Below are 12,267 nucleotides of genomic sequence, written 5' to 3'. Positions count from 1 at the left end.
GCTGAATTGATGGCATTAATGTAGATTTGACAGAGGCTGTCTCGCTCTTTTTTACAATGCTCACAGTTATCACTCACCAGCGGGCTCATGAGCAGCCAGACATTATCAATGCTAAATGTCAGCTCTTTCTTCAGGTAGCTGTCAGTGGAGTGGAAACATTTAGTGGAGCAGAAAGCATCCGTCACTGGGAGCAACGCTTCTATCCATCTATCTGTTCATCCAACCATCCATCCATCTATCTGTCCATCCATCCATCTTTCTATCCATCCATCCATCCATCCATCTTTTTATCTGTACATCTTTCTATCTGTCCATCCATCCATCCATCCATCTGTCCATCTTTTTATCTGTACATCTTTCTATCTGTCCATCCATCCATCCATCCATCCATCCATCTATCTGTCCATCCATCCATCTTTCTATCCATCCATCCATCCATCCATCTGTCCATCTTTTTATCTGTACATCTTTCTATCTGTCCATCCATCCATCCATCCATCCATCTATCCATCCATCTATTCATTTTTCTATCTATCCATCCATCCATCCATCTTTCTATCTGTCCATCCATCCATCCATCTTTCTATCTATCTGTCTATCCATCCATCCATCCATCTTTCTATCTGTCCATCCATCCATCCATTCATCCATCTTTCTATCTGTCTATCCATCCATCCATCCATCTTTCTATCTGTCCATCCATCCATTCATCCATCTTTCTATCTGTCCATCCATCCATCCATCCATCTTTCTATCTGTCCATCCATCCATCCATCTATCCATCCATCTATTCATTTTTCTATCTATCCATCCATCCATCCATCTTTCTATCTGTCCATCCATCCATCTATCCATCTTTCTATCTGTCCATCCATCCATCCATCTTTCTATCTATCTGTCCATCCATCCATCCATCTTTCTATCTATCTGTCTATCCATCCATCCATCCATCTTTCTATCTGTCCATCCATCCATCCATTCATCCATCTTTCTATCTGTCTATCCATCCATCCATCCATCTTTCTATCTGTCCATCCATCCATCCATCTTTCTATCTATCTGTCTATCCATCCATCCATCCATCTTTCTATCTGTCCATCCATCCATCCATTCATCCATCTTTCTATCTGTCCATCCATCCATCTATCCATCTTTCTATCTGTCCATCCATCCATCCATCTTTCTATCTATCTGTCTATCCATCCATCCATCCATCTTTCTATCTGTCCATCCATCCATCCATTCATCCATCTTTCTATCTGTCTATCCATCCATTCATCCATCTTTCTATCTGTACATCTTTCTATGCATCCATCTATCCATCTTTCTTTCTATCCACCCATATATCATCTATCCTTCCATCTATCCATCTTTCTTTCTACATCCATCAATCTTTCTTTCTTTCTATTTATCCATCTATCCTTCTTTGTTTCTTTGTTTCTATCCATATATCCATGCATCCACCCCTTTATCTATTCATATTTTTCTTTCTTTCTTTCTATCCATTCATCCGTCAATTTATCTATCCACCCTTCTTTCTTTCTATATATCCATCCATCTATCCAACTTTCTTTCTATCCCTATATCTATCTATCCATCCTTCTTTCTTTATTTCTTTCTTTCCGTATAGCCATGTACCCATTTATCCATCTATCTAAGTTGCATGTCTTCCAATCACTGGAGCATGAATATTGTCAGTTCTCTCTCTCTCTCTCTCTTTTTCTCTCTCTCTCTCTCACTTGCACGCGCACACACACACGCGGCCAAGCTTGGCTGCGTCAAAGAGTGCTACTTCTTAGAGACTGGGCTCCTGGCACATAGATGTGCTGCTCCTAGCGTCGGCACCTTGCAAGCACAACAGTCACCTTCCAACCTCTGCGACTCTCTCTCTCTCTCTCTCTCTCTCTCTCTCTCTCAGTCGCAGTTATTCTGCAGGACGGAGGAGGAGGAGGAGGAAGAGGAGGAGGAGGACCGGCCGATTACGTTATCTGGAGGAGTTTTTTTTTATTTCCACACTGGGAAATTGGGGAGGTTTTGCTTTCGCTACCCGCCGCAAAAAAAAAAGAGTGTATGCTCCACGCGGCTGGTCGCCTGTACACCGAGCCACAGAGCCACAGCAGAGAGAGAGAGAGAGAGAGAGAGAGGGCTGCCGTGCGTCCTGGTGATGAGGTCGGTGGCGCACAGCCGACACAGCATTAAAGGAATCCCTCTGTGTCTGAAGAAACCGCCCCAGTAGAAAGGGACAGGAGAGGAGAGGAGAGGAGAGGAGAGCTGTCGGCTGGGACGCTATCATTGCGACTAGGATGCATCTCTTCAGTGCCATGTTCCTGCTGGTGATGTTAGTTGGATTGCCCTGCTGCCAGGTAAGGACTCCAGCACCTCCGACGCTTTGCACGCTAGATGAAAAAGCATTGCTTAAAAGTTCCCAAAGCTGGATATGGACATGTGGATCATTTTTTTTTTTCTTCAATATTATATTTATTGTTTTTTTTTACAAAAACAAACAATCACAAACGTCCCCAATAATAACATTCTCGATACAAAAAAAAAACTTAATAAACCTAATATTAATATAAAATAAGCCAGTAATAGATACAGGGAAACACATATATACAAAAAAAAGATATATAAGTAAAAAGAACAATGTGGATCATTTAAGTAAAGAAGCAATACTGTGATAAAAGATGTATCACAGTTACTGCAAAAGGAGAGAGCTCAGTGCAAAGACTGTATGCATGTTGCAGCATTAAATAGGGAAATTGGTGTCGTCTTTCAGTGTGCAACCATAGAAGCATATATAGAAACTTTACGCAACATATTATTATGTTATTATCATGAGCAGAGCTGCAGTTTGATGATAAATCCAACCTGAACTTGACTCACTTATTCCGGGAACTGAAGTCTCTCACACACTGACAGACATACATCTTGATGCAGTTTGTATAGTATGAGTGGAATAACACTAACATTTCATTATTTGAAAAGGGGAAAAATATGGAGTATAGCTTGTTCCCTTTGACAGTATTGATTTCTCTGATGCCCCGGAGGTCGTTGTTTACCTTTACCTTTATCTCCCTCTATACATCACACACACACACACACACACACACACACACACACACACACACAGAGAGATACAGCTGATAAAGGACCGAGGAGCGATGGACGCCCAACACTGAGAGAGTGTGTGTGTGTGATTTGTGGCTGTGTGGATACGAGCTGTGCGTAATTAGCAGTGTAGACCAGAGAGACGCCAACAAATGGTTGTAGATCCAGAAAGATGTGTGACGTGTGTCCGAGTGTGTGGCGTGCTGTGTGTGTAGTGGATGACACTCAAACACACACATACACACACACACACACACACTAAAACACACACACTAAAACACACACACACACACACACACTAAAACACACACACACACACACTAAAACACACACACACACGCACACACACACAAGCCGCGTCCCTTTGGTTGAAAATGACGAGGTCTGATGTGACAGTTGCGAATTGGAGTGAAGGACGGTAAATCATTTGACCCAGAAAAGCTTTCAGTCCAGGCAGGAGCAGTTCAACTTGCATGGATGGGGGTTCAGCTGGTCAGCATGCATACAGGCAGCATTGAGCACATATATAAGCCATGGCAGGTTAGAAAAGTGTAGTCTGCTACATGGCTGATTGCACAGTTTTGGGGAAATGTTCTTAAGGCTATTTGCAAAATTCTGGGCTATGATATACCCAAGTCATGTATAGTACTGTATTTCGGTAATATGGCAGGAAATACTGTGTTAAGAGAAGACAGATACCTGCTGAAAGTGTTGTTGGCGGCCTGTAAGAAGGCCATTACGAAGGGATGGTGTAAGGCAGAACCACCTACACAAGATGGATGAAGTGTGAATGAAATATATGATATGGAACTGTTAACCCGTAGGATAAGAACACGAGAGGAGCAATGTGGAGAGAAGTGGGAGAAATGGACAATGTTTCCATGTCAACGACAAGATGAGGGAATGAACCATTGAATAAGTCATAGCAATAAAGAAAACTTTGTAGAGACAGGGCAATCTATATCCTTTCATGTTTTTTGTTTTGCTTTATTGTTCTATGTGTATGTTGTCTTTCTGTTATGGAAAAGCAATAAAAAAAAAGTATCAAAAAAACAAAAAGTAATATAGCTGTTATTTAGGGAGAGCATAAAAATAGCTGATGATCGCTCGCACCTTTGGTTGCATGCAGCAGTATAGATTCAGGACCACGGACAGCTCCGCGTCGCGCCTCCTTCAGTTAAAAACAGCAGTCTGAGTCAATCCAGCAGCACAGACAGGCAGCAGCCTCCTCCTCCACGTTGGCGGTGAGTGTCACCATTTGGCACCAAGGCCGCCATGCACACAGATCACACAGGGCCTTACAATAAACAACAACACTAGAAATAAAAAATGGTGCCAAACAAATGGAACAGCATGTATCCATGTACAATATAATCTATATTAAAGTGATATAAGAGATGAAAGTGACAGTGAGTGGGGACATAGTGTGGTCCCTCACCAGTAAAGGTTCTTTATTTGTCAATTTGTCAGTTCCAGCAAAGCAAGTCATTGGCAATGAAAACCTTTGGGTCTCAGGTTCCTTCAACAATGCTCGTAAAATCTGTATATAGATATATACAGTATATATAAGGGTAAATCTCACACAAGTAAAAGTAAAAGCAAAATCATAATCTATGGCATAAAATAGTGCAGCTAAAATATATATAAACACAAGTAAATATAAAATAGTAATGTAAATGTAAATTTGTAATTTAGTTAAAGACAGTATTTCAGATGGAAACAACAAATGTAAACAGGATGTAGTATGTACAGTATACGCATAATGAGAAGTAATATACACAGAGGTGTACTAAAGTACTAACAGTATATGTACAGAGGTGTAGACAGGAATGTAGTATATATAGAAAAGTAGTATATATATATATATATATATATATATATATATATATATATACACACACAGAGCTGTAACATAGCATCTAAACCAGGGGTGCCCAAACTTTTTCCCTTGGATGGCCAAAACAGGAAGTCAATGGTGGGCCACGGGCCAAAAGTAAACATCTATTGTATTGTATTGTTGGATGCAAAATGGTACTAGGATTCCAAGTTCCCCAAATTGAATATTATTTTAGCTTTTACATAGTTAAAGGAACAATATGTGGTACTTCAGCTAGCGTTTTAAAATGGGTACTACAGTCCAAATTCAAAACATTGGATCCGTGGCCCGTCCGCTCCTCCGGTGTGACTGATAGCAGTTAGCATGTGTTAGCATCACGGCGTTAGACTCTGGCCAGCAGCAGTAATCGGAATCACTTCACCGGCTGTGTGTCTCAAATACTCGCTGCCTTGATAACCCAGCTGCACACGGACCACAGAGAGATGTCTGGTAGAATCTAATGTTATGTTATCTCTGTTGATCCAGTCGGTTTGTTTGCTTCCATGGCTGCAGAAGGCTGTGTTTGCGGGCCAGTTTGTTTCATATGTGGCAACGGGGTGTTGAAACGGGCAGTGGACGGGATCACGCCGGCCAAAACCAAAACAGACGTTCTGGACCGGAATGGAGATTTCAACGGAGAATATACTGGCTGTAGCATTGTTGTCAGAGAAGCCAGTATATCAACTAAGCATGTTTCCTTAATGTCTGATGACATATGGTAATTCTATGATTTATTACAGTAAATATATCACATATTGGTCCTTTAACACCTTAAACCCACTTGCTCAATACAATTGGGTTCATTTTCAGGCATACCAGATTTATGCATTCCCAAGACTGTTTAGAGACCCCAGTATGCAGAAATATTCAAATACACCAATTTTACAATCGGCGAAAATAATACATTTATTCTGCATGCAAAAAACTGCATGTGATTATCATAAAGTGGGCATGTCTGTTAAGGGGAGACTCGTGGGTACCCATACAAAACCATTTTCATTCACATATCTTGAGGTAGGGCTGCTTGATTATCGCAAAAATCATAATCTCCATTATTTTGGTCAATATTGAGATCACAATTATTTAATACGATTGCTCACTGACTTTGGAAACATCGTGCATTTAGAAAGAAACACTTTAAAGCATACATTTTAAAGTTAAATGCAACAATCTGGTGCACTTTGAGAGCTAAACTAAGCGGCTAGATCTATGAAAAACTTTGTGTTCTTGTAAACGATTTAATCATAAGCACATTGGTTGTATGGATATGTATGGCGATGACACGGCAACAAGAATTCATACCCACAAAGCATGGCAAAATGGATGGGCTCCGTGGTTCAAGACAGCAAAAGTGCATCGCTGTAAAGGGAAGGGGTGCGCTGGATTTATAACACAAGACAAAACGAGAGGGTCATTGCGAAACGGAACGCGTCGCAATAATAGTTTTATGTTGATTATCTTGTTTTCATAATCATTGGAAGCCAAAATTGCATGTAGAAATTTGATTAATTGAACAGCCGTATCTTGAGGTGAGAGGTTTGTGAAAATGGCCATGCAGACTTTTCCTCGCCAAAATTTAGCCTAACTTCGAGGAGTTATTTAGCCTCCTTCCCAACAAGCTAACATGACCATACATACCTTCACTCTAACTCTAAAACAGAGTCTGCTACAGCCTCCGAAAAACAGTGAAGTCGGTCGGGATCGTTGGCCAAGGGCAGCCCTGATCTAAACAATGTAGTTACAGCTTATATATGCTTTGGAGTTTGGACTTTTCACACATTTAACTGTCTGTGGTTACATCTGTCTGCCACGACGTTTGATATATTCATGAGGTCAAGATGTTCAAGATGTGGCCCATTGTTGCAGATTTATCAGACTGAGGAATATGCAGTAACATGTAGAAACAGTGAAAGCCATGCAGCATGTTGCAGCATACATTAAGTGTTTTATATGTCATCTCTACAGGGCAGGTTTACACTGCAGTTGACCTTTAAGAGAAATAGAAGCTATATAGAGTATGTTTCAGTCTACAGGATGTACGCAGATGAACAAGACTGTACACCTGTGTGCCAGCAGGTTCAAACTATAACGTGTACAGCACAGATGGTATTAGATGAAAACAAATTGATTTCATTTGGAGTGGTACTATGAAAGAAGGTGCAGGAGTTCCCGAGGCTCTAATTTAACAATCACACTGAACACATCCCATAGCTGCACGAGAATGACACCATGAAGACGTGTTCAAGTGCCTCTTTAACCTCCTTTAAATTAAATTACTGATAAAGTTTCCTGATGCGTAATTTAACCTCGACTGAAAACTAGTTTAAAATCTACTATCTAACACTTCAAGTAAAAAAAATGTAAATTTCACAAATGGTCTATCCTGACCTACACCCATCCACAAAGCAGCACTAAGGACGTTCTTCAATAAATAAAGAGGAATAAATGTTAGTGTTAAACACTCGCGAATGTGACACGGAAAATGTAGCTGATGACTCGCTATCATATCTCAACCCCTTCTTCAGTGAGTTCATACTGTAATTGGCCTTGGGGGACAATTTGTTGTAAGTGTTTACATTAAATATTTAAAGGGTCTGAAAGAAAATATGACGCTACCAGTCTCTCTAAGATTGCACAGCGAACATAAAGAATTGATGAGTTCTTGCGTATCTACTGCAACGAGGGTAACACTCCCTACCAGCGGAGCTGAGATATCCACATATTTCTTATGTCATACGTCTCAGCACCACAGGCCAAATATGAAATATTAACAGGGCTTTAATTAGATGCATGTGTTTGTTAAGTAGCCATGAAGCCCAGGGGTCCTTAGTGTTAGTTATACAGATGGGCACCTGCTTGACCTTGGCACAGATGTCTTGTGTGCACAACAAGCCATGCATGACAGGACATACTGATATAAGTGTGTGTGTGCATTTGGAAGTAATGCATTTACTATGCATCCCCTATGGTATACAGTATACTGCACCAGCCTAAGCAGCAGCACTGTAAATTCATTTTAAGTGACTTTTTCAAAATGTACTCAAGATTAGGGCGGCAACTAACAATTCTTTTCAATGTCAATTAATTTGTTGATTATTTTCTTGATTAATCGATTAGTTGTTTGGTCTATAAAGCATCAGAAAATGGTTGAAAATGTTGATCAGTGTTTCCCAAAGCCCTAGATGACCTTCTTCAAATGATTTGTTTTGTCCACAACTCAAAGCGATTCGGTTTATCATCGTAGAAGAGTAAAGAAACCAGAACATAATGACATTTAAGAAGCTGGAATCAGAGGATTTAAAAAAAAAAAATCTTTAAAAAAATGACTCAAACCGATGAATCAATTATCAAAATAGTTGACAACTAATCAATTAATTATTGCAGCTCTACTCAAGATGTCAAAAATACAATGGACCATTTAATATTAAACCAAGGCAACTCATTTCCTTTAAAAGTACCAGACATTCAGATAAATGTGTGTAAATAATCATTCTGCAAAGTGCAAACCATGTTTAATGTATATTATTTTGGGAAATAGTTTCCAAAGATATTAAATATTGCATGAAAAAACTTCTTGTAATGACTCATCAGTCAGGAGTTAAACATTATAGTATGTTGGCATAATTTTCTGTGAAACTCAGCATCTTTTCATGAGTCTAGTTAATATTAATAGCCTAATATTGGTTGCTAAGTGCAACAGCAGAAATTCTGAAATAGAAGATGATCCATTCAGTGTATGTAGTGAAGAAGAAGAAGAAGAAGAAGAAGAAGAAGAAGAAGAAGAAGAAATGCAGACCGTAGAAGCCAGGGATCAAACCACCAACCTTGTGGTCAAAGGACAACCTGCTCTGCCCATTGAGCTACAGCCTCATATTGCATTATTCCGCTTATGAAATTCTAGCAGATAAGATATAGATATGGATAACATAACAAATTTAGTGAATTGTTATTTATCATTAAAATAATAAATCGTACTCCAATAACTTGATAAAAAAATCTTCAAAATGAACCTTTTTAATGCCGCAACAAATTGGTCAAAACTTAAACAGGAATTCAAATTCCAGTATATAATGTATATAGTATATAAACATAGAACTGAATTGAATAGATCGGCCCCCATTGTCACCGATATCCGATCCAGCTATTTGAGTCAGTATCGGCCCGATATCCGATCCGGTATCGCTGCATCCCTAATTAAATCATCCATCTTTGTTCACTACATCTTTGCCTTTCTTACCCTCAGTTGTGCATAAACTACGGGTTAGGAACTTCTTTTTAAAACACAAAAATGTGAAATTATCAGTTATCTTATCGGTATCGGCCATGAGAAGCAGGTTAGTTATTGTATTGGTTGAACAAAATCCATATCGTGCATCCCTAGAATGTAGCCTAGGATTTAATGTTGCATATTAGAATTATGTGAACGATGAGATGATGAGATATTAATGTTTATGTGTTAAACACAAACAAGTTCAGACCACAAGAAAATGCAGTGTGAAATATCCCTTTTATCACAAACTTTGAATTTTGTTGGCGATAGTTGCCCCAAAACTTCATGACTAAATATAACTTCTTTGTAAAAAACAAAGACTTCTCAAATGGGTATGTATTTAGAAGAAATCCCAACAATGTGTGTCCCACTAATATTCCCGTCCAACCATGAAACTGATTTAAAAGAGCGTGACAGAGAGGTGAGGAGGTAATATTGTTCAAGGGGACAAAAGATTTCTTTGTTCCGTTTTCTGTAGCTGCTCGATTTCTGCTTAAGTTGACGAGAATAAAGATTGTTTCATGTACTTGAAAGATTCACATTCAGGTTTGGAGGCAAAAAAGAAACGTTGTTGTCCCAGTGGAGCCAGGGAGCGCCAGAGGAATACAGTTATTGGTTTAAGATGTCTGGCCTCGAAGACTCCTAACACTAGCAGTAGTTGAGAGTGATGGAAATGAACACGTTCTTTGGTGTTTTTCCTCTTCAAACACCAAGTGCAGTGGGGGAGAAAACCTAATTGCTTGTCATTCTCAAACAGGGAGTCAGAACCCTGTGTAAGCAATTGGCTAGATTTTTCAGTAATTTACTTGATCCTTTCGCTCACCAGGGATCGCGATAAACAATCAGTTTGAACAGACTGCCATTTAGGACCTTGTTAAGTTGTGTTTCCTCGTTCTAGATTGGTGTGATGATTGCACCAGAAACTCGCCCAGCCGGGGTCGATTTATAGCTAAACAGCAACGGGCACTTGTAAATCACACTGTTTAAAACATCATTTGGCACAATTTTATTTACATTGAGCTAATTATGCGAGTGCTGTAATAGTGTCACTGAATTGAGATGGTTTTACTGAGTCAAATAAAACAGCAGCTATGATAACGCTATTTTGAGAAGACTCCGTATTATTAACAAACCTGACATATAGCAGGAACAGGAAAAGTGATGTAAAGATGACCTACTGCTAACGTTATCTACAGTATCTCTGCATGTGCGGACAACAAGGACAAGCCTCGGCTTAATCAGAGTCATGCAGGACAAACAGCTGGGTTGGATTATGTCCAAATAGAGACGGCTTTAAACCGTCCTCCGACCCGGCAGTGACCCTTTGGCCAAAAATCTCTTTTCCTGGTGCCAATCCAACGAGAGCAAAGCAGCACGATCACAATAGAGGCGCTCTCCCAGACATGACTATAATCAAGCCACTTGTGGTAAATGTCTGTCCTTGTGTCCATGCCAAAAGCCTATTACACAGCAGTCTCACCAAAACACTGAAGCTAGTCAAACCTTGTAAAAAATACTCTCCCCTCTGCCTTTATTGTCATCAGTGAGCCTACCTGTTAAATGCTTTTATGAAAAATGGAGGAATGCGACCGTGCAGCTGGATGACAGTCAAAGAGGAAAAAGAGATGCGAGTCTGCGTTTCCCAGGAGGAAGGACACGACTGTATGTGGCGGGCTGGACAGAGTGTGCTCTGCCAAGCAGCAGCAGCCTAACCTCCACCGAGAGAATTAAACAAATGAAAAGCTGCAGGAGCAGGGGTGTAAATCTGCCGGTGAGAGGCAAAGACACACGCACTCCACTGTTAAAATCACCTTGCTATGCTACGACAGGTCCAGCGCTTGTCTGAACATTGCGTGACCACACAAGCCTTTCGGAAGGTCAAGCTGCAACGCACGGATGCAACTTTAAATCTAATACAAGGACATTTTGCATGCAGTTCACGCAGCGTTCATTTTCTCATACAAACATAGACCGTATATAAAGATGGATGACATGACAGCTCCCTAAAAGTGAAGCCAAAACATCTCGATTGCCCCCTGGTGGCTGGCTGCAGTATAGGTTATAAATCCCGCCCCCTCAATGTAAGTGGATGGGACATGGGCCAAACTAAAAAGTCAAAGCACAAGTCAAATACATTTTTCCTATGATAGTTTTTGTCATTTTAGGTAGTTCTTATCATGCTGATTTATGTTCAAGTGTTCATTTTTCTGATACGTTTGGTTTTAATTAGTTATTTGATGCTATAAAAAGGGGGTGGACGTCATTATTGACAGCTGTGACTGACAGCTGCTCTGAGGGAAGTAGTTGCAGAGCTGTAGACCCGGGAATTGTACGAGAGAGGAAATTTAACTTTAACTTTCCATAACCGTTACCAGTCTGTCTAATAGAACATGTGTCAATTTGATCATAAATGTAGTTATAGAGATATTATAGTTAGTTCTTGTGACTTTCTAGCCAAACAGCTACCGTGGTGCTAACGCAGCAGCTAGGTGGCTCACGCTAGCTGAAGTGTCGCGGACCTCGCGGTAAAAACAGCTCAACTTTGGAGCGATATTTAGCCCCTTTCCCAGTAAGCTAGCATGACATATTTGGTGACAACGGATTCATAGCAGTCTCAAGATTCATATGATACTACTATATGTCCATTATCTTAAAAACTGAAACCTGCAACAGCCTTCAAATGACAGTAATGGTAATGCCAGTCAGATGATCCACCATCATATTCAGAGAGTTCAAAATAGGAAAAGTACACCAAGAATATAGCTATATTATAAGCAGGTTGAGAGGCTATATCAATCCTGTATGCACAAAAATAACAGTTTAAGAACCCAGCAGGGTTGTGTGTGAGCACACAAAACGTAGGGGGCACCAGCTAAAATCTTGCCTAAAGCACCAAATTGGTCAGAGCCGGATCAGTTCCAGACAGCCGATCACTACTGTGCAGACTCTGGGTCCAAATGACGTCAAAATCTCAAGATGGCAGTCCCGTATCCAGGATATTTTGGCTTAATTT

General features: G+C 40.2%; 2 protein-coding genes across 5 annotated transcripts in view; one reads left to right on the top strand and one right to left on the bottom strand.

The window, feature by feature from the left end:
- Positions 1-12,267, bottom strand: part of rdh8a (retinol dehydrogenase 8a) — a 182,031-nt gene that overhangs the window by 117,752 nt on the left and 52,012 nt on the right. The window lies entirely within an intron of this gene.
- The window catches only part of olfm2a (olfactomedin 2a), a 70,958-nt gene continuing 60,663 nt past the window's right edge, over positions 1,973-12,267 (top strand). The window contains exon 1 of the mRNA XM_037791380.1: positions 1,973-2,363. Within this exon, the coding sequence (XP_037647308.1) occupies positions 2,304-2,363 (60 nt within the window). The 5' untranslated portion in view covers positions 1,973-2,303. The remainder of the gene's footprint in view (positions 2,364-12,267) is intronic.

Source organism: Sebastes umbrosus, chromosome 14 (assembly GCF_015220745.1).
Source record: "Sebastes umbrosus isolate fSebUmb1 chromosome 14, fSebUmb1.pri, whole genome shotgun sequence".
NCBI classification, from domain to species: domain Eukaryota; kingdom Metazoa; phylum Chordata; class Actinopteri; order Perciformes; family Sebastidae; genus Sebastes; species Sebastes umbrosus.
The sequence above is the reverse complement of the archived record's forward strand: the minus strand, read 5'-3'. Positions and strand labels throughout refer to the sequence as shown.